Genomic DNA, 22,951 nt, shown 5'->3' on the forward strand with positions numbered 1-22,951 from the left:
GTTTTAATAACTGTTCACAAGTTTTCTGACCTGGTTTTAGGGAATGATCTCTTTGGATGAGGTTTTCTTTATTTTGTGCAATTCTTTGGAGCCTGATGATAGCACCAAGTACCACATTATGTGGTCACTGTTTCCCACTACAGTACATTCCATAACACCATATACTATTTGACTTCTAGGAATCATTTTATCTTCTAATTGTTTTCACATAAGCCAGGGCATGCTGATTATGAGATCAAACTGGCTCTACTGCCAACTCATGACTTAACCTAAATATCCGAGCGTTCTCTTATTCAGCACGTGGTCAAAGGTGTCTCACAAAGTGAAAAAACAAGCAGACCAACATCTTGCTGTAGATGGGAACCACAATTTCCTTTGTCAAACTGTAAAACAGAAGAAAGGTAGGAAATTCCTATATGGGAATTCTCTTTTGTTCCATCTGGGCAATAGGATTTTTTTCCAAGGTTATTCTTGAAAGCAAGCAAAAGAGAAATCAGATTTGGAAAACTTTTTAGACTTTGCTTAGTAGACTCTACAGTTTATTTCCAGAGTATTTTTATATTTCTTCTTTTACATGTGAGCCTTCTCTGCACAGGAATATGTCTGAAAAACACCTCCCCCAAGCACCTCATCATAAAATGATGCCCGCAGTGCCAGCCCCACACAGGGAAGAGTGGCTGCCACCAACCCATCCCATCTCCTAAGAGCGGTGCCTCCACAATGGTGACAGGACAGCGGTAAAACCTGTCATCGATAATATTTGAGAGAGAAATGAGGCTAACTCGATCGAGGCCCTTAGGCCACATCCACCTGGAGGGGTGGCAGGCGGGGCGGCTCAGCAACAGGCTTCGTTGCCATGGCAACCGCCCGCTCCCTGCGCGGCACCCGTAGCTCGCCACGGCACGGGAGAGGCAGCGCGGGAAAGTCGTCCGCGCCGCCGTTGTCATGCAATGCGCATGCGCGCTGCCTGACGCAGCCCTACTGCGCATGCGTGCTGTACGTGCCGCTTCTTTCCGGAACGGCGGGCGCGCATGCGCCGTGCGGCACCATCAGGGCGGTGCATGATAAGATGGCGGCGCCGCTGTGTGTGTTCAAATAAGTTTCCAGACGAGTTTTAAGGCTATCGTTGCACTAAAAAAAACAAACAACATTTTTTTCCCTCCCCAAATACCTTGATTCTCTTACTGGTTCCATGTGTCTGACAAAAGAATTAAATCCACGATCCGTGAATCCGTGATAGGCTGCATTTAATCCTATAAGGATGGTGGGAACAGAGCTCAAAAAGCACGTTATTTGTAACAGCCTATTTTAGACAATATAATCTCACGTGGAGAGTGAAATAACGCCTTCTGAAGCTCGCAGTGAGCAGTGGCTGTGAGGATTCTGTGAGTTTGTACATTGTGGGAACAGCACCAGATGGTAAAGATTGCTGAGGTATGGAAAATGAAGTGCGAGAGCCTTGTGTGAGCATGGCTTTCTGCTAGGAAACAGAACAAAACATGAGAGTCCGTGTGAATTGCTGTTACCTTTTGCATATTAAACCCATGTAGTGGATCCCAGCTGTGAGATGCTCCTTTTTCTGAAGCTGAAAATCTCGTGACTGTAACACTGCCTTAATTCCCAAAGTAGGTCAGGAATGCAGGCACCAAGATAGGGATGTGTAGTGGGTGAGTCGCGGTGTGATCAGCTGTTGAGAATGCTGTGTGCTGCTTACATTCCTTAGCTGCTAACTTGTGCCTGTAACAAAAAACAGAGGAAGCATTACATTGTTTTATATTCTTTTGTTGCATAGAAACGGGCTAACTGCTTGTTTTCCAGGAGTTGCTGGGGGGAGTGTGACTGTTTTCACATAAAGCCAAACTGAAGAGTTTTCACTGTGGAAACAGATGAAACAGCCGTTGTCCTGGGGAATCCTAAGCAGCCTCAACACATCACCAAAACTGGCAGCACTAACTGGGCCAAACATAGCGGAGGAGTTGCGTGCCTTCTCTGTGTGGTCATATGTGGACTCACTGCAGCACATCTGGCTGTGAAGCTGTGATGCTTCACCCGGGGTGAGGTATGGTGACTGTTCATCTTCTCTGGAGTCATTTTTTCCACCTCAGCAGTAGTGAAGAGATTGCAGTCTTGGTGCAGAGAACCTCTTGGTGAGAGGTAGTGCTGCCAGAGCTGCCTGGAGGTGGAAAGTTTGATTCTTTGGGGAGTTCTTTTACCACTCTCCTGAAATGTCTGAGCTTTTCTTACCCAAGGTTAATATAAATGCAGCCTTAGTTCACTTATAATTGTGATAAAGTTTATATAGTGCAATTTCTATAGATAGGTGGCAGGTGGTGGGAGGGGAATGCAAGTACTGTTTATCCGCTGGATGGTGCTGTTGTTTTGTGCAAACAGCAGAGGTCCTGACTAGCTCCAACTGCAACCTCAGGTACCGTTTTTCTTCAGCAAGAATTAGCAAGAAAGACGTGCACGATCTTTTCCTCCTTAGCAAATTTCTGATGAATCCTGTCTGGCATTCCTGGGACTGCCTGAACTTAATTGCTAAATATGAGAAAAGTCATATTTTCACTGGTTTCCACCCAGCCTGTTTCAAGTCTGAGTAATTAATCCTCACTGGGACCAGATTATTATTACTGTTATTACTTTTAATGTAAATCTTTCCTCAGTCCTTCAGTTCCCAAGAGTTCAGCTTTGTTTCATCTGCAGGATGAGAGTATTTGTTGGCTCAGTCAAGTGCACTAAGTTAGCTAAGAGTCACTGGAATAAAAGTTTGTTGTCAAGAGGACTACTTGTGTCTGAAGGAAGACTTCTGTTTCAAGGAGCACTGCATGAAAATTGTAGGTTAGGTGTTGCCAGTTATTCCTCTTGTGTGGGCTGGGTTTCCTTGACCTGCAGCAAAGGATTCCTGCGTCATATCCACTGTCCTTGTGGTAGGATAGAGCCACATGGCATTAATGAAGAAGCAAAATAGTAGGGAATATGAATCCCAGTCACCCTGAAGCAGGGGAAGTGGCATTCTGAAGGCTTGTTTCTAGGAGATTGTATGTTTCTGCTATATTCAGGCTGCCTTAGTTCTTCTTCCCTCTCATGCATAGACCATGCCAGTTTCAACAACCCTACCATTGCATTGTTAAATTAACAGTGCTGTAAGTGGGATAATGAGATAGTTTCCTAAAATGTCCTGAGGAAATTGCATACTGTCCCATACAACCCTGTTGTCTTCTATAATTTGTCAGGACAGTGGAGGTGGAGAAATTGCTGTGTGGTTTTACACCTCATTCACACAACCGTAGGATCCCTCATGCTGTCCCTGAGGTCTTCTGGAGACTGGTTGTAAGCATTCTCCCCCATATCTGATCTTACAGACAACATCCGCATTGGAGAGCAAAATGAGGGCAGGAAGTCTGATGTCAATGTAGTGGGAATATAACTTCAACAGATATAAATTTCTGTGTGATACAAAGACATAAAAGAAAATCCTGCACCATAGATTCGTGTACCTCGAGGAAAAGCCTTCTGGGAAGCAGCCAACACAGGAATATTCTGCCTGGGATGTGATGCAGCTGCATGATGTGAAGATCCCACAGATGGCAGTGTCAGCCACGCTGCCCCTCCAGGTGGGTTCCTGTAGGGCAGTGAGAACATCACCAGCTTTTCTCTGGATGCAAACATTCTTTTTGTCAGCTCCTCTCCTGGACTTCTGTGGCAAATAGTTTCTTAATAAAGGGTGATTTGTCATCCTTGTTTGCTGATGGATATCCTGTACCCAGGAATGATCTTACATTGTGCTTGATAGTTTAATAATTTTTATACTGAGAAGCCCATGAAGATGCTGTTGATGTCTCTGTTCACCTTTCTACAAGGAGAAATGAGGCAGAACCCCTCTTGCTAATTGTATCATAACGAGGTGGGCTTTAGCCTGCCCTCTGTAGCCATAACCACCCCCAGACCATCCCCAGCTGAGAACAAGGGACCATTCCCATGTCTGTGAAGACATGCACATGCAGACACTTGGGTTCAGGATCTGGGATGGTAATGGATGGCTTTGTCCTCTCCAGGTAGGGGTTTCTCAGCATGTGGTCAATAACCGAGCTGTGGGTCCCAAGGCAGATTGCTCTGCATTAGTTCATGGTTAATTATAGAGAAAGGTGTGGCTGGAATGCTGATGGCACGTTTCAGTGCACTTTGGAAGGAATGGTCTAAGAATGGTATGCTGTTTGCCACTTCTCTCTTCTCCTTTATGCACCAATTCCACTTGCCAGTTGCAGTGTTGAAACAAAGTTCCATTATCTGGATTCTGCTCTGACTCAAGGGAACTTTGTACAATTGGTGCCTGAAGGTTTGCAGGCACGAGTGCAACTTGGGTTGGCCTTCAGGTAACGTTAGTGACTGCCAAGCCTGCCTCGATGTTGGGCCCTTGGGGTGCAGTCAGGCAGGCAGAGCAGCTGCGTGTGACTGGGTGTACCTGTCCCTGAATCCTTGACAAAGGGCAGGCATCCTTAAGACACTATTTTGTGTTGACTTTCCTATCCATGAGTACAGCGTTCAATGGGCAACAATGAACAACCAAAGCATATGACCTCACAGAAAAATTTTATTGCAGTTGATCTAATGTTCCTAGGCAATAAATTATTTTGGGGGATAACAGAAACCAACATCTAGCCACATGACGTGACAGGAAGCATTTTTATCTTCTGAATAGGTCATATAGCAAACCATGTGTAAGCTCACAAACGAAGATCTGCCTATTTATCTTTAAAGGGCTATTAGAGCAGAAGACAATGTGTATTTTTCTAATTCTGAAATCAAATGACATTTCAGAGAGGACCTGAACTTCCATCCAGGAAGCAGTGTAGTTATTTTAATGTATTCATGGGGCACTTGGCATATCTGAGTGATTTCAATAGGTTGACTTGATGGACATCAGTGAAATATTTTGGTGGCAGCAAAGCAAAAAGCCCATTTGAGACTGGAGAGCTGCCGGAGCACTGTGGGTTCAGCCATCAGCACTCTGAGGATGTTGTGGTGGAGACACCAGTGTCTAGATGAAGCTAAAACCAAAAAGATTCCCATGTAGCAAAAGCAGGACTTGTGGTGTCATCCTGGTTACATTCTCATGTGGTCAGCTGCCTTTGACCACTCCGTCTTCTTTCTGTTTATTTCAGACGTGTCTGAAAAAGTGTGTGGCTGATAGCGTTGTTCCAGCAAAGATCATGTTTCAGAAGCAGCTGAAGGAACGACCGTAACTTGATTTGGAAGTGCTTTCAGACAAATTACGTAAGTTTATAAACCTAACTGCTTGTTCTGTACTACTGAATGCTCAGACTGCTCTGCCATAAAGTTTCACAGAATAGCACACACAGTTAAATTACCAGAAGAGTTATTTTCTCAAGTCCTTATTTTCACTGAGTCATGGAATCATTTGGGTTGGAAAACACCACTAAGATAAATTCTGTCTGCTTTGATAAGAGTCTCCTCTTAGTGGTTTTATGCATTGTCTCAACAAATATTAATTCATTTGAAGTGAATTGGGCTGATGTTTACTTACAATTGTAAGATAAAGGTGTAAATATGAATTCAAATATTGACCGAATGTTGACTGGAACAAGATGGGTATCATAAAAACTGGCCCGTGGAATGTTATCCTCATTTCACCTGGGGAGAATTAGTTTTCTTACTGGTGGCTGGTATCAGCTGTTCGCTCACTCCCCCGTACCCAGTGGGAAAGGAGAGCAAACTGGAAAAAAGTAAAACTCATGGGTTGAGATAAAGTCAGTTTAATTGGACAGAAAAGGAAGGAAAATTAATAATGTTAACGACAGAATAATATACAAAACAAGTGATGCACAATGCAGTTGCTCCCCAGCCAAAGACAGCCAGGCACTGAGCAGCTCTGTGCCACGCTTTGCACTGGAGTAGTACCTAACTTTATGAAATGCAGCTCATGGGAGGAGATGTGTAACGCCATTACATGTTTATTAGAAACAGACTAGCTGATCCCTTTTGGCTCTGCCTGACATTGTGCAAATCTTCCTAGAGATCCAATGCTTGCAAGCCAAACCCCAGTTGAAAAGATGCTAAGTAGCTCCCAGGGGACTGGGAGAGACTGGTATGCCATTCTCAAATGCAAGAATCTCACATTTCCACTACAATAGCACAGTGTGCTGCTCTTCTCATCAGTTTCTTTGCCTGTGGTTTTCCCAGCATATTTATAGGTGGTGTGCAAATGGGGTGGCAAAGAGTCACCTGTTCCTGGCTGGCAAAAGTTAATAGGAGTGAGGTGAAGAAAGGTAGCACAGGGCCCTCTAGGTTTCTAGATAACACAGGAGAACTGTTGAATAGAAGACAGTAGATAGAAGAGAAGCATGTGGTTTCCAGCAGTAAATCCATCTTGCCTTTCACAAGACCCCATGGCTTTGTTGTTGTTACAGCTAAAAATCACTTTTCTGATGCATCTACTGGGACAGAGAGGAAGGCACTGTGGGACTGCAGTTTTCCAGCTGTAAGGCAGGGACACCATGATGTACATCACTCAAGAAGCAGGCTTACAGGTACTTTATTCTGTAAGCACTTTTCACACCAAAGGATGCCAAATGGCTCAGTTGTCCCTTCAGTTCTAAAGAGGGGTGGCTTCTGATGCTGAATTAGTGGGAAGAATAGGGGAAAGATCTTTACAAAGAAGTTTTTCACATTTGGCTTGAAACGTGGTAGACCAGCACAACTGTGATTTGGTGCAGGTCCTTATTTTTGCAGGCATATGTGAAATGCTGAGAAGTGTGCCTGCATTTCTTGCTAGAGGTATAGAGAAGGATTTGTGGTCCCTATGTTTCTCTCTCCAGAGCGGCAGAGAATCCAGGAATTCTCCCAATCCTAGCAGCTGATGGGCAATCTTTCTGCTGAAGGGCTGGTTTTCAGGTGAGGAGCCACGAGTTCAGTACACCAGCTGCTCACCTGTCTGCAGTACTGCCCTGCTGCTGAGTAAACAGCTGTCTCAGAGGTTCCACAGAAGGAAAAGAATATTCTCTAACTTTCTATCAGTAGGTTTTAATGGAGAAGTAAAAACAAAAACAAAAAACCCACAGACCACAAAACCCACAAATCAGCCCTTGAAGTGATGTCAGTTCTGTCTCTCTGCCTGTCAGCTCCGTGTTGATACGCTAGGCTTCCTGCTGGGACGGGACAGACAAAAGGCTGTTTAGGGAGGCATTTGGGTAAAGGAGCACTGATTGCTTCCAGCCTGTGAAACTCCAACTGAGTGTGTAGCCATTGTTACTGGGAGCATATTTTTTCTGTTTATTTGTCGGCTTTTTTTCCTTTAAATTCTCTCAAATGAGGTGGCCCATCGATCTTTTCAGCTTGGTGTTTTTGAGAAAGGAAAAATGAATGCAGGGACCAGTGCCATTTCAGTTTTGCAGCTTAAGCAGGACAGGGTCCATGGCAAACAGCTGAAGAAGCAGAAAAGCAGTGATGGAAAATTTAATCTGTTTCGTTTAAGAGGTTAACACCTCTAGCTGTGGCCACAAGGACCTCAAAAAACCTGAGCAGGAGCTGTGATAACAAAAAGAACCAAAGTCCCAGTGATTAGAGGCTGTAATATAGGCAAATTCAGAGCACTTACAGCCTACCTCCAAGCGATTGCTCCAAGCAAGGACTCCACCTCTAGCGGGAGAGCTGCCTGTGTTCACATTGCTGTCTGGAAGTAGGGGAAATATTCCAGGTTGGACCCATAACATCTGCTGTCACAATGTAGATTTCAGGCAGTTTCCTTACCAAGTCATTAGCTGGGTAAGGCTGGATACCACACAGGCAAAATAGCACTGAAAACCACAATGGTTTACACATTCTTTGTGCAGTTCTGCTGCTCTTGCAGCACATCTTGGCATGCCCTCTTCCTTTGCACAGACATGGGGAAGTGGAAAGCACACAGAGCACAGACAAATAAACAAGGTTTGATACACAGCCCTCAGGAAAATTTGCACGCAGATAAATCGTTGGTGTGGCTCAGACTTGAGCTAACAGCCTCAGCACACAGATCAGATTGTGATAAAGTTTATTTAAAAAAAATAAACAGAACAGACAAATCTGCCTTTTATCTGCCCAAGATGTAACTAAAGATATAGTTGAGTGGATCTGGAGTTAAACAGAATGTTAGAAAAGTACTAGGAAAGAGCCATCTTCACTTGGCCTCAGGTAGATTTCACTAAAACAAGTCTTATTTTCAGTGCTAGAGAACAGAATAATTTCTGGTGTAGGCATTGCTGCTGGCAGCTGGTTGTGCACAATGTCTCTGCACAATGAGAGAAGCAGCATCTCTTGGGACTGCCAGTAGGGCTGCCAGGGAAGCACACAAAACCTCTAATCTGGGAAAGGAAGCTGGCATCTGTCCTGTGGCCCTTGAGAAGTTGCCAGCGCCCGTGTCAGGTTGCAGTCTTGCCGATTATCTCCCTGGCAGTGGAGGTGAATGAAAAACAGTTTTCTATGGGCCCAGTAAGTCCCACCAATCAGGCTTCTTACAGAGCTTTGTAAGGGAGCAGCTTTGTTCTTGGTCTGTGTTTTCATTGGATCATCCCTCACCTTGGCTGAGAGTGTACAGCCACATTTCCTAACCTGACCTTGTGTTTGAGCTCACCAGGCTGGCTGAGCTCTGGCAGGCTGATTTCAGCAACGAGGGTGAAAAGAGGATGAAATATTATTCCAAGGAAATGAAACCCATTAGGATTTGGGATTTTTGTTTGTTTGTTCCCTTGCACAAATACAGGAAGGTGAAAAGCTGTATGTTTTGCATAGTGGCCCTGCTTTCAGCTCCTGTACCTGCCAGAGATTTGAATATTCCCCAAAGCACAGCCTTTGAGCACAGAGTGCTTACACATTCTCCACAATTGTTAGCACAGCTCCTCAAGAGCAAAGAAAGCTGTCTTTTTCTGGTTGTAGGAGTCTTGCCATCCCTCGTGGCTCTTGGGTTTGCAGCAATGTTACATGGAGGAAGTCGAAGGAAAATGCTTACTGCCTCCAGAATTTCTCTTTGGGATTCTGTTAACAATAAATGCCTTGTAGTCACACACAAGCAGCTTCTCCCAAGCAGTATGCCCAAAGGCACAGAGGGCTGGAAAGACGAAGGCTAAAACGAAGCCATTGCTATATGTGCTGCATATCAGTGCTTCAGGACCAACAGCTGCCCCTGTGAGACAATATTGTTTGGGAGATGTGAGCACAAAATTGCTGCTTGCATGTTGCACTCCCAGCCCCGTAACCTGGCTCTCCAAAATTGCTTAGGGCTCCTGAGTGCTGCATGACAATACCATGGCCAACCCCTTTCTAAGTGCCTATAACTATGCAGTGGATCTCCTCTGATCCTAGGCTCACTTTGGGAAGATTGAAATGTTTTGCTGTACCTGGGCTAACAACCTCCCCATGCTTCTTCAAGGACTTTTTCAAATGTGTTGTTTCATTTTTTTCTCCTCTGTCCTTTGATAACTGGTGTTTTTCACTTTAATCCAGAGAGATGAATGCTGATGTAGCTACAGGGACTCCCTGCAGATGCTAAGATGCACATCTGGGACAAGGTAGGCATGAAACCTTTCATTGGCTTTCCTGTAACTTAGAGCAAACATCAGCACTCTGTGTGTTTAGGAACAGTGTGAATGTTAGCTTCTAACATTTGTGATGTTGGCGACAAAAACTTATTGCCAGTTTTGTTTTTGATAAGAACTGCACAAAACCAACTTCTAGACTAAGAGCCATTCCCACTTGAGTTATCAGGGTTAATAATTAACTGCTTCCAGTGAATTAAAATAGCTGTTTGCTGTAGTATGTAAAACTGCATTTCAGGTGCGGGAGATCATCTCTGTTTGCCTTTTGCTAGTGAGGACACATGTTCTGGACTGCCAAGTCAGTCTCTGGGCAAAGTGCAGATTTTCATGAAGAGGAGAGGTTCAGATATGAGTTGGGGAAACTGGGACAAGGCAAGACATTATCAGGTGCTACGGATCAATGGGAAACAACATCTCCTAGATCTGGATATGCTGATAGCTCCACTCAAGCATGGTGTGTACCCTCAAGGCTGTGGCAGAGATTCTTTTACCCTTGGAATGTTTTGTATGCACAGGGCATCAGTGGAGCTTTGTTTGAACTGACACTAGTGATGAGGAAAGCCTGGTTCTACTGGTCCTGTTGAGGAACAGTAGTGTAGAAAGCAGTTGTCTCTCTGTACATGATGACATGATTCAAACATAAGAAACACAAAGAAAGAAATGGTAGTGTGGTTTCACCAAAGTCATGTATATCTTTTACGTTCTGCATTCTGCAGCTGTTCATGGAGCCAAGTTCATCCATGCCCTGTATCAGTGTTGAACCCATCACTGGCATTTTCTGTCCACAATGATCATTGTGAAGGAATGGGGCAAGAGTTCAGCCCCAAAAAAGTAAGGGACTGGTCCCGGCTGCAACCCAACCAGTTAATATGTAGGCTCTTTCAGTGTTTGATCTCCTGATGGCTGAGGGTGTCCACAGCAGTGGAGGAAACTTGGCAGAGAGGAAAGTTGACAGAGAGCTCAAAAAGAACGGCTGGAGAGTGCAAACAATAGCCATCTATCTGTGTGATAGCTCAGAGCCAAAGGGACATGTTCCTGAGCCAGGTGAGCCTGTGCAACAAGTTTGTTGGCCATAGCAGAGTGAAGTTGACGTGTTTTTAAGATGTGAAAAAGTGAGACTGAACTCTGGTAGTCTGAAAGCTGGGTTGGCTTGTTGGAGGGGGGGGACTGGCTGGCTGCAACTTTCAGATAATCTGACTTTAAGCACTAACTCCTCTGCATTGTGGTGGATTTGCAAGGAGTCCAGCTCCAATCTGCAGCAAAGCACTCCCAAGGTAAAATGGATGTGTATGTCATATCAGCTTTTGTGGGAAGGGATTGCTTTTGGGTTGGAGCTAGTCACTGCAAGAAGAAGAAACCAAGATTTGTTTGTGCTTATGCTTTGAATCTTTCCCAATCCCTCGGGCAGGTGGTGGTCTGAAACCTGTTTTCTTCTTCTAGTGTGTGACAACCCTGCCTGTGCCAGAGGAGTTGGAACTAGATGATCTTCAAGGTCTGTTACAACCCAAGCCATTCCATGTTTCTTTGACTGCAAGTATGGCTGCTCTTGTAATTCACACCAATGCTCCCAGTGATGCCTCCACCAGATTAGAGGTAAAGGATTTCCTTCTTCTTGCATCAGACTGACTTCATAGAGGGAAATAGAGGAAACCTTTCCTGTCTGGAGTAAAAAGTGTTTTTTTCCCCAGTTTGGGTAGTAGTAAGTTTTAAATAATAGAGTCGGTGTAAAGCTGCTGTCTTGTCTGAGAAATTGGACCTGTGTGTGAAGATTCAGGGAGCCTTAGAAGAGAGGGTGTGAACATTCTTGCAGGGAAATCCAGAGAGACCAGCCCACTAGTTCAGTACACCTGGAAATAGCTGCATAGGGCACACCTCTGGGCAGCAGCAGCAGAGCTTCCATCTCTCCCGGGCCTCTCACTATGAGGTTTTTAATCAGAAGGCTTCCTAAAGATCCCAGAATATTCCGTTGGCTGCTTATTTTAACAATCTTCTCCCTCATCATTACTAGTTTTAGCTCCTTGTTTGGCATGGATAAAAGCGTTTTCAGGTAAGAGCCCTGCTTCCTTGCACTACGTGCTTGTGGATAGAGTGCTTCTGCTCGCTTTCTCTCCCTCTCTCTTTTAATGTTGAAAGTTGCACTTTGGATCTGAGTTTGATGACCACTTTCCTTTAGAAAACCGTGTTGTATACAATCAGAGCACAGTGTTGGAAGATCACAGCCAAACTTTCTTCTGCTGTATTGCCAGCTCCCAGTACTTCCCTGCATAGTTGTATTAAGAAAGCAGCTTTTACTTGACGAACTCTGTGTGTTTCCATAGTTTGGCACTACATATTTGCTTTTACCTTGTAGCTTCCATATGGACCTCACCCAGTTCTAGCCTAGATTGCATTGCTAGACATTGAATTTGGTGTGATACCTTTACATTTATAACCACTTGATTCCTAAAGTAATACAAACATGCAGTGTACTGGCACACTGATGTCACACTGACGTGATAAAGATACAAGTTATCTTATTTTTTCCATGCCTGGCTTCTTTAAACCATTTTGTCCTGCAAAGATACAGGAAACATTGATACTACTGAAACTTTATGTAGAACACACCCAGGCATGTGCAGTATGTGGTTGTCTCTGTTTCTATTTTTGTGCCTTTGTATGTAACGTGAAATACAGAAAGCAGCATTGCCATGGGTTTATTTGCTTCAGGGCTCAGTAAATTGGAAAGGAAGGTGACAGTAAGTATTATTGTGCTTCCACAGTTGTTTGCAAGCTGTACTCCAGAGGCTGGTTGGTGTTTGATGAGCTGGGTTGAACCAGTTGTCTGGTTTTAAAGAGTTGGTCGGGGGATCAAGGTCCTGTGCAGGTGCAGGCACAAGTGCCTGGCCACGTGCCTCTGACTGCAAGAAGTAAGGTTTTGGATGCAAAGAGCCCTCCGTTTTGCATTTTGGTCTCAATGTTACCAAATGTCTTTTTATCTAGAATATAAGTGAAATATTTCCTTTTATTGGAGTATGCAGTGACACATTTAAATGTGCAGGGCTATGATAGAAAGCAACCACTGCATCCTTGATGGAAGCTGGTTAAATGAGGCTAATAATTTCCTAATCACTTCACAGTGTATTGCTCTGCAGCCTCAGCAGTAATCAAAGTGCTGTCTCCAACCTCTTATCTGCAGAGGTGCTTTTTTCCCATGTATCATCTTGGGAGCGCTTCTCAAGTTATTCAGATAGTTGTACCACCCAAAGGGCAAAGTGTGAGATCAGACAACTGTGTCAGTTTGTTATGGAAACTTTTGTTGTATGTAAAAGCTTCGCTGCAGAATTTTTCAGCTTTCTTTTTCCTGTTCCACCCTACAACTCTGTGTACAGGGAAGGTTTAGATTAGATGTCAGAGGTACATTTTTTACAGAGAGAGTTGTGGGGTGCTGGAATAGCTGCCCAGAGAGGCTGTGGATGCCCCATCTCTGGAGGTGCTCAAGACCAGGTTGGTTGGGCCCGGGGCAGCTTGATCTAGTGGTTGGCATGCTCTGGGTGCCTGATCTACTGGTTGGCAGCCCTGCCCGTGTGGAGCTGGATGATTTTTGAGGTCCTTTCCAACCCAAACCACTCTAGGATTCTATATATATAAGAAAGATTTTATACGTATAAGCTTTAGAATGTGTTTAATAGCTTTGAAGTGCCTGTTGTAAGGTGTTTGTAGCTGGTGAGTGCTGTGTGATGCCATTGCAGTAGTTGAGGGGAAAAGGAGAGGAAATAGTGCCTTGTGGCCCCAGATGTGCAGGTCTGGATTCAGTCCTTGGTTCTGACCCAAACTCAAGTGATGGAACTGGGGGTTGTACAGTCTTTTTCTGCATTATTCTATATCTGAGTTCACAGCATCACTCTGTTCTCTCTGCAGGACATTTAGCTTCCTCAGGCAGGATCTGCACTGGAGCTGTGTCTGACTTGTGGTGTGCTCTCTCTGGAAGATATCTTAAGTGAATCTGAAGATAGAACTGCCCTTCTCAAATCCCTTGGGATCTGATCCTGGGATATTACCAGTTTGCATTATATCTGATTGGTGTCTCTGAGGCAAGCCAGTTTTGGTGATGAAGTGGTGTTTTGGGGACCAAATTATAGAGCATATACTAGCAGTTGGTCTTTTTATGACTGTAATTTCCAATGTCATAGATAGAGATAGTGTAAAAGAAGTGATGCATGCTTATGGAGTGAACTTCACTCCTTATCAGGCTTCCTTTTCTGAACTCTGTAAGATCTCCATACTTTTAACACAGAAGCACCTGTCTCTGCTGATAAATAAGGTGGAATGTGTTGTGTCCCATGTCCTGAAGTCAGTATCTCTGAAACAGGGTTCTGCAGTGCTCTATGTACACTCCTGGGGAGTGGACTGTCGTGCCCTGGGCAGGGCAAAGCTATTCTGTGCTGGTTTATAGTTAGTGCCAATGTAAAGCATATTTCTTGAGTTAAGTCCCAAAGAGGAGTATGGAAATTTGAATAAAACGTTGGTGGCAAATACCTAAATGAAATTGAATTCAGACAGCATCCTTCTAACAAGGGTGTTTTACTTCCCTGCAGAAACTCAGTTGCAGACACCAATGCAAGTCATCTGAGTGTAATGGTTGTGTGCAGAAGTGATCTGAAGTACAGACAAGAGCACAAGAAGTGTGCTGGAAGCTGCTCAGTGTTAAGTGGAAAATGTTTATGATGTGTCTGCTTTTTCTTTGATTGCATTCAGGCAGCTCAAGATTTACCAAAGCATCTCACATATGCTACAAGTGGACACCCAAGATCAGCAAGGCTCAGACTATTCTGCTTATGGGAGAATTTCGAAGGTTGGTTTGGAGAGAAACGCTACATGGCTCAAACTGAATACTGCTGTGAGTACACCAAGTTGGGAAGGAAAGGAAGAGCAGAAGAAAACAATGAGACCAGTTGCCAGGGTGGAAGAAGCCAAGGAGAAGGTGACTGCGACCCCATACCCTGAGATGGAGGGAATCAAGAATACAGCAGCATCAACAGCCTCTGTAGTGGAGAGAACAAAGGAGAAAACAGCAGCGAGACCAGTTCCAGGGGTAGAGGAAGCTGATGGAAAGAGAACAGTTCCCAGGATGAAGGGAGACAAAGAAAAGGTGACTGTGAAACCATCCTTTGGGATGAGGGTAGTTCATGCAAACAGCACATCCAAAGACAAACCAAAGGCAGAAGAGCCTCCTGCATCGGTGAAAACCGTAAGACCTGTGACTCAGGCTGCCACAGTGACAGAGAAGAAGAAACTGAGGGCTGCTGACTTCAAGACTGAGCCTCAGTGGGATTTTGATGATGAGTACATACTGGATAGCTCGTCTCCAGCATCGGTAGGCATAATGGCCTTGTGTGTATGTCCCTGTTGACCTCTTTGTCTGCTGTCTCCTGGGCATCTTTGCCCTTCAGAGTGGAGGCTGATCTCCAAGCTGGTAGATCAACCCACTCATATACGCAGGTGCTGCTGAGGCCCAGAGCAGGAGAGCTGTGTGAGTATGGCTCGGTTGGCCTGCTCCAGGATGGGAAGTTGTTATAACTGCACCCATTTTCGTGGGTTCCTTTCTTTAAAAGTCAGTCAGAACAATCTTTTTATAACTCAGGAGCATCAGGAGCTGGGGAGAATATCTCTAGATGTCCTACAAGGCGATTCCAGTCTTGAGTGCCTTGCTCTATTGCATAGGAGACTTAGGCACATAACGGAGCTTCTGTGTGGCACAGTGCCCTAAGGTAAGTGCCATTACACTGAGTCTTGTAATGTCTGTGACAGACATTCAGAGCCTAGCCCTAAATCAAGGTCCTAGTACAGGCGTCTCATTTCCTGGGGAATTGAAATCTCCATCGTGGTGAAGACTCAGCTTTTACAGTTCCCAGATTTGCCTTGATTTTTGTTTTATGTAGCCAGGCTAAAGTATTCAGGGTTGTGGGGAGGGAACAGGAGTATATCTGTGTAATCTGTTTTCCTATCAATGCAAGTCAAAAGCTTTGGCAGCAGTGGGAAACTTGTCATGCTTGTGCTGTGCTGTAAGGAGTGACACTGGCAGTGGGAGTGAGGAGGATCTTGATGAACAGAAGTGGAGGCTTTCTTAGTTGTTTGAGTTAAGTCAGAGTAAAGTGTGCTCCAGAGACAGCAGAGTGGAGGCTGTTGGTGGCATTAAGGTGAATGTAGGTGCTGCTGGAGAGGACTGCCAGGGCTGCAGGCACTGCATCATTCTGCTCAGGCCTCCCCTTGCTCTCTTGAAGATGTTAATTCCAATCCCACTGTGCCTTGGGAGACACACAGAGAGCAGAGGTAGATTAGCTGCAGTGATGAAATATCCTGAGATGAACTTTACTGTTTTGATGTTTTCTTTCTGAGTTCTTTCTCTTTTGTGCACTGCCCCTCTTGGCAGTGCAAGCCATTCTTTTGCTGACAGGTTGTGCTCTTCAGTGTGGCATTGAGCCACATGAGAAGAGAAGATTCGTGATTCTATTAAATAGAAAAATTGGCTGTTAAACCCTTGAGCTAATTTACTGGCCCAGCCTTAGTGGGACACAGCAGAAGGGCCTGGCTCACGATCAAGTGTGTGGAGCAGGATGTGCATCCTTGTTCCTGGACTTGAGGCACCTGAAATACAAATGGGAGTGGGCAAAATATGAGGCTGAGTGTGTGTGTGCCATATGAGTCAATCCCTCACCCTTCCTGCCCTGTGCTACTGCACTACACATAGCGGGGTTAGGTCAGCTGGATCCTGCTCGGTGACTCCCAGATGCTTCTGTCTTCTGCAGCTCCTTGGAGAAGACATGCAGCTATCTCGGAGTGCAGAGCAGGAGCTGGCAGAGAGATGAGGGACAACAGCTTTCAGCAGGAAGCCAAGAGTGTTCTTCATTCTATCTGGGGCTGCAGAGCATCTGGGCGTGCAGAACAGCTAAGACAGTGGGGAAAACCCTTCCACAATAGTGGAACATGGAGGAAGTGCATGCAGAAGGGTTGTTGGTGAACTTATGGATCTAGACATCATGCACTGAATCTTGCTTCCAAATGTCATCTCTAATTCTGCAAAGAGAGGGAGTAACTAGAAGTGCTTCCAACTTCCTTCATTTCCTGCACAGTCAGACTTTCCCCTAATTCTTCTTGTATTGATCCAGACTAGCTGTGGAGGCATGAGAACTATCAGGCCTCAAACAGTACAAAGTACAGCTTGAACAGGCAGGGAACATCCTGTCTCTGGACATGTAACATGCTAAAAATGAAATGACACCAACATCAAACCCTGCACAGTATTTTTATCACTGCAGTGCTGTCATGACAAACAGAATGTCACTCTCACCTGCAGCAGGGAGCCCAGCTCAGCTATCAGCATGCTGCAAGGCTTTGGTAAAGCAGTCTGGCCACTTCTGGGGGTTTGAGGTGGGCACATAGGTCCACTTGGTCTTCTTTTTGTATTTTGCTAGATAGTGTAATAACTGTTTGGAAAGATGTCTAAGACAGTAAAGCCTAAATTGACTCAGTGGAAAATCCACCACAGTTGGAGCTCTCTGCTCTCCATCTGCACACACAGCCTAATGCTTGCCAGGTGCAATGAGACCATTCTTGTTACATAGGATCAGCTGACTTGGATTCCCTTATCAGCTGTAAGTTGCTCTGCTTTTCCTTTAGGAGATGGAATAAGATGCGTGCTTTTTCTTTTCTTTTAAGGGAACACCAGTGGTGATCTGACCCCACATGTGTGTCAGTATGTTGATCAAAGCTTTGTGAGCTGTGTTGTCAAAGGGACTGCTGGCCTTATTTGGTACCTTTAGGTTACACCTGTTACAGGTATCAATTGGCAACAGGTAGTGAGGCCTGAGGCCATTAAAACCTGTGAGAACTACAGGCCTGTTTTTCTGAAGAGGAAAGGCTGAGAGACTTGAGTAATCCTGCCTTACTTGTTCATCTGTTCATCTAATTGTTCATCTGTTATTGTGCCTCATTTTTGTGGCAATGGGGACACTGAGAGGAGTGGATGATCCATTGGAGTTTCTGATTCTTTACATGACACTTGTGCATAGGCACTCAGACAGGTTTATCAGCTCCCTGCTAATCGGCCCTTATTGTTTCTTCTTGTTTTTCAAGACCTGCTCTGAATCAGTGAGGGCCAAGGCTGCCAAGTCAGAGTGGCTGCGAGATCTTTTCCTGCCAAACATCACACTCTTCATAGACAAGAGTTACTTCAATGTCAGTGAGTGGGACCGCCTGGAGCATTTTGCACCTCCCTATGGCTTCATGGAGCTCAATTACTCACGTGAGTCTCCCAGGGTTGTCAGAATGGGACTGTGAAAACATCCCACAGGAACTGTATGCTGGGTTTCTGGTGTTTTGCAGGACCTCTTTGACAAATACACCAAGCCAGGTGGATCTTGTGGAGGAAATTGTGGTGGTTTCCCTGGGTCCATTCTCAAGGTTCTCAATGCTAATGCTCCACCATGTTTGCTTCACAGTGGTAGAAGAAGTCATGTCACGGCTGCCTCTAAATCCCCACCAGCAGCTGCTCCTGGCCAACAGTAACGTGTCAACGTGCATCAGCTGTGCCGTTGTGGGGAATGGAGGGATATTGAATAACTCTGGAATGGGCCAGGAGATTGACTCCCATGACTATGTGTTCCGGTAAGACAATCTGATGGTTCTTGGGAGATACACAGCCAACCTGCTCTGGCTAGCAGGAAATTGTGCTGACTGCCAGCTGCCCAAATGATTGATGGCAGGAGGAGATGAAAAACCACAAAGATTTTTCTCTTTTTCCAGTTATAAACAGGGGTACCAGCATTTCCCATGTTTATCTGCTATTTGTTTGATTTCCTTGGACAGGGTGAGTGGGGCTGTAATCAAAGGTTACGAAAAGGATGTGGGAACAAAAACCTCCTTCTATGGATTCACAGCATACTCCCTTGTGTCCTCTCTCCAGAACTTGGAACACAAAGGGTTCAAGAAGATCCCACAGGGGAAGGTAAGTCAGGTCTATGATTGTACGGCTTTGACAGGATTCTGTTAACCTGTCACCTTCATTTCTGATCTTTTCATGCGTGATGGGCAAAGGGGCTGAGCTAACAGTTCAGCATTACTGTTAGTGAGGGATCCTTGGCTTGAGAGTGAATATTCATAGTGGCAAATTGTGTTAGTCCTACCCTGGCCCTTTAGAATATAATAGAATAATTCACTTGGAACTGCCTGGCCACATCAGGGCTAGCCAAAGTTAAATCACATTATTAGGGGCATTCTCCAAATGCCTCCTGAACAGAGGCAGGTGTGAGTATCAGCCACCTTGCTGGGAAGTGTTCAGCCATGCTCACAAACCTTTGGCATGTTGAAGTAGCTATGGATCAGATGTTCTCTCCATTCTGTCACTGTGGGATGGTTAAAAGCTGCAGAGCACCGATGTGCGCTTGAGAAGCTCAGTCAGCTTAGATATCTGCTTGCTTTTTGGTGTTAAAGGACGTCTCTCTTGTGTTGTTCATTAATGCCCACTTTTTCTTTCTTAGCATATCAGATACATTCACTTCCTGGAGGCAGTTAGAGACTACGAGTGGCTGAAGGCTCTTCTGCTGAACAAGGATATCAGGAAAGGATTCCTGGGCCACTATGGGTAAAGCAAACTAGCCCCACCTCTGCATCCTTCAGTGTGGAGCTCTCTGCTGTACCTTCGTTCCACAGTGCTCAGTCTGCCGACTTGCAGACCAAGTTAAACCCTCCCTCCTTGCTGATTTATCTGAAGAAATGTCTTCTTTCCTCCCAGCTGTGAGCACTGCTGTGACCAATACGCCTCCTTCCTAGCTGTTTCTATAGTAGCTGCTTTTAGTGGTCTGTGGTCTGAGCTCAGAGAAAGCTTTGAGTTTCTCTGGGATGAATGCAAGCTGCTTTCTGCTTTGGTTTCTGTATGTGGTCCTACTCATGCATGAAGAGCTGGTTTTACCAAGTCTTATCTTTACATATGCATGTTTTAGATATTTCCATCTCCTTTGTTGCCACTCTTGCAGCAGGCTATGGAGGCTTTGTCATCATGTAAGAAATGTTGCAGGATAACTGAATGATGTGATTCTTCTCTCACCACCAAGTACATCAGGCTGATGCTTTCCAGCCATAATGAAATACAGGATAAACTCCTTATTCCTGTCCCTAGGCAAAGGCCCCGGGAGAGATTTGATGAAGATTTCACAATGAATAACTACCTGGTAACTCACCCTGATTTCCTCAGATACTTGAAAAACAGGTGAGCTGGAAACTGTGCTTTCTGGCTAGCAGCATCTCTCTGTCTCTGTGCTCTCTCTTTCCAGCCCATTGACTTGTAACTGCAGTTGAGCTGTAGCAGCAGATTTGGGGTAAGCTTCACCAGTGTGCAGTCACTTAAAGTGCTCTGTGGTACTGCAGTGGGACGTTAGCTGCAGGTATAGACCTACAAACTTCTCATCTATGAGCTAGAGAAGCTGCAGCTCTCAGACAGATTGGCTTTCTGCATCCAAAAGGGGTCAAGTGGCAATGTTAGATGTGAGCAGAGCATTGCTAAGGTGCCAGAATAGTTAACTGTTCAGGACCAACCTCTCATGTTACCCATTGCTCAGCACCTCGGAGGAAGGTTCCATAACAGCCCTCCTCTCCTTAGATCATGTCTTAACTCAAGGGATTAGTTGTTCCCTTAAGCACAGTAATGGGCTCTCCTTCAGCATCCTATTTGTCTGGCCTGACTGCACTTCTTTGCATCTCATTTTTACAAGTATGTCCTGGATACTATTACTATCTATACTAGATCTGCCAATTTTGGGCCACACACGACCAGGAGATGTAGGAAGAAGAGCTCTTGTTGTGCCCAGCTCTGATTGTGTTTGCCCTTTGGTCTCCTTGAGAGCTGCATTATGTCTTTCTGATAGATAGCAAATTCAATGCCAGATGGCTTGCACTCCCCTGCTCATTCTTCTCTCTCTTCTCTGACTTGGGCTCTTTCCAAGGCCAGGAGAGCTCAAATTCTATTTTTAATGTGTGGACTCCTACCTTCCTAACAACTGCTGGCACAAAATCCTAGCAGATTTTGTGACCCTCCTTCTGCACCTTTCCTGCATCGTGTTTCATTCCCAAATGTGGATGGGTAGAACATACCAGGGGACTCTAAAGCCACTTCTGCACTGCAAGGCAAGGAACAGGGAGTGATTTGAATGTGCTGGGTCCTTTAATCATGTCCCCATTTATCCCCACTGCCTCTTGACCTGTAAAGTTTGGGCTGAGTGCAGAGCACTGGTTTCAGTGCAGGTGATGGAAGCATTCTGGGCTGGCCTTGTGCTTCACTGAGCACACAGCACTACCCACACATGAGCAGTCGTGGCTTGTTTGAAATGCTCAGTGTGGCCACAAGCTGCTGCAAGGAGGGAAAGTGGCAGATGAGCCAAGGAGGACAAGCCATGCACAGCTTGAACCAGCACGCTCAGCAGCCACTCCGTGCTTTCTTCTCTTGTACTGCAGGTTCTTAAAATCTAAAAATCTTCAAAAGCCCCACTGGCGGCTGTACAGACCCACAACAGGAGCCCTGCTGCTGCTGACTGCCCTGCATCTTTGTGACCGGGTAAGGGCATTATGATTCTTGCTCACACCCCTGTCTGAAAACAAAGGATAACTGAGTATGGGTGTCCCCAGCCCTGACTTGTCAGCTAGAGGGGAACAGAGTGAGCACAAAAAAAAGCAGCCCCAAAATAGTTCACACAAAGGCTGTGCAGCCTGCTTTAGGACCTGAGAGCTGTTGTGCCTCCAGGCAGTCAGTGCAAGAGGATGTTGGCTTTCTGGGGCCTCTTCTCACAGCCTGGTCTATGTTGGGTGCCCTTGCAGAGTCACTGGGAGTTGTCCTTGTTCTGTTCTCCCACCCTGTTTGGGAGCTGTCCTGTATTTCATTTAGCTCCCTCTGTCCTTGATATCTCTCCCTGCTGAGCCCTCTTGTCTTTCCCAGGTGAGTGCCTATGGCTACATCACAGAAGGTCACCAGAAATACTCGGATCACTACTATGACAAGGAGTGGAAACGACTGGTCTTCTACATTAACCATGACTTCAACTTGGAGAAGCAGGTGTGGAAAAGGCTTCATGATGAGAACATCATGAAGCTCTACCAGAGATCCTGACTGTGTGATGAGGGCCGTTGCCTGGGAAATCTCAACAGCACCTCACGGGGAACAGAAGAGGACCTCAGAAGCCAGGGTTAGCTCTGGACTTCCAGGCCCAGCTTCAGCTGCACAGAGATATTTCCCTCCTTTGGTATCTTTGTTTTCTCACAACACTTCCTAAAATGTGTGTATTCTACAGACCAAGAGAACAGAAGGGAAAAGTGCCTCCAAACAAGTCCCATCTGACTTGTGGATGGTTGTAGGCTCTGGTGCTGGGAAAGAGAAATCCAGGATGAATCTGAATAGCAGATGTTCCAGTGCCCATTATCTTTATCAGGTTCTCCCTCTGCAAGGAGATGGTCTTGGGGCTGGGGCTAGTTTTGCTCTAGGTGGGTTCTCTCCGTGAGCAGTGCTCTCTGTGGAGCTGGGAGTTTTGGGTAAGCAGTGGATAGAAATGGGGACGCGGACAATCCTGTCTCAAGGGGATGATTTGTGTCCTGGAGGTGCAGTTGTTGCTCTGCTCCCTGCAGACACAAAGGAGGACTGAACTCTTAACTTCCAAATGCATCTCAGTTCCCAATGTGACTTTGCTGTGACACCTCCTGGGGAGCACTGTGATGTCTGGTGCCCAGCCTGCTGACCTTGGCCTAGTTCACCATCAGCACAAGGGAAGGGGAGAGCTCTCCATAGTGCAGCAGGATGCTGGACATTGTGCCTCTTGCTGTGGGCTCCCCTGGCTGCTGACTGCAGGTAGTGAGTCTGGTGAAGAAGCTGGTGCTTGGCTATGCCTGGAGCATGGTTCTTCCTCTCCTACCAGGAGAAATGAGAATTCTCAGTGTCCAGGGATGGATGCTGTCTGTCCTTGCTGCTGACTGGAGTGCCTCCCTACACTGTGCTGAGAAAAGCACTGTTGCAGCCAGCAAGCCTTTGGAATACTGGCCTTCTGAGTGGGCTTTTGCAAAATAAATGGCACTGCTTTACCCAAGCTGGTTTCCATTGCAGCCTTTTGAGATGTGGTTAGTATCTTTTATCTCAGTCACCCCCCAGAGCCAACAGAGGGTTTTGCTGCTGCACCCACAGGCTCTGAGCCCTGCAGTGCCTGTGCATGGCTGCTGCCCCAAGTCTAGGGGCTCTGGATGGGCAGCGAGGCAGCTTTGTTCCTTGCCCATGCATTGCTGTGGGTTGCCTGGTGACCGGCTCCACTGGGTATTCTTCCCTTCTGAATAGGGCTTTTCTCCTCCCAAGAAGT

At 45.7% G+C, this 22,951-nt stretch overlaps 1 protein-coding gene across 4 annotated transcripts; it reads left to right on the forward strand.

Annotated features, from left to right (window-relative positions):
- The first annotated feature begins 1,823 nt into the window (after window positions 1–1,823).
- Window positions 1,824–22,687, forward strand: ST6GALNAC1 (ST6 N-acetylgalactosaminide alpha-2,6-sialyltransferase 1). 4 transcript variants are annotated; one of them, XM_031556301.2, is made up of 14 exons: window positions 1,824–2,059; window positions 3,363–3,614; window positions 5,163–5,274; window positions 6,429–6,548; window positions 9,496–9,560; window positions 11,028–11,180; window positions 14,322–14,940; window positions 17,700–17,868; window positions 18,065–18,230; window positions 18,432–18,570; window positions 19,103–19,206; window positions 19,741–19,830; window positions 21,072–21,171; window positions 21,550–22,687. In XM_031556301.2, the coding sequence occupies exons 7-14, from the start codon at window positions 14,353–14,355 to the stop codon at window positions 21,718–21,720; spliced, it is 1,527 nt and encodes a 508-aa protein (XP_031412161.1). In that variant the 5' UTR covers window positions 1,824–2,059; window positions 3,363–3,614; window positions 5,163–5,274; window positions 6,429–6,548; window positions 9,496–9,560; window positions 11,028–11,180; window positions 14,322–14,352; the 3' UTR covers window positions 21,721–22,687. The 4 variants fall into 4 exon arrangements, with proteins under 4 accessions (XP_031412161.1, XP_085096302.1, XP_085096303.1 ...); XM_085240176.1 differs by lacking the exon at window positions 6,429–6,548; XM_003211419.5 differs by lacking the exons at window positions 1,824–2,059; window positions 3,363–3,614; window positions 5,163–5,274; ... (1 more) ...; window positions 9,496–9,560; window positions 11,028–11,180 and adding an exon at window positions 11,264–11,634.
- The last annotated feature ends 264 nt before the right edge of the window (window positions 22,688–22,951 follow it).

This window comes from Meleagris gallopavo, chromosome 20 (assembly GCF_905368555.1).
Source record: "Meleagris gallopavo chromosome 20, MGAL_WU_HG_1.1, whole genome shotgun sequence".
NCBI classification, from domain to species: Eukaryota; Metazoa; Chordata; class Aves; order Galliformes; family Phasianidae; genus Meleagris; species Meleagris gallopavo.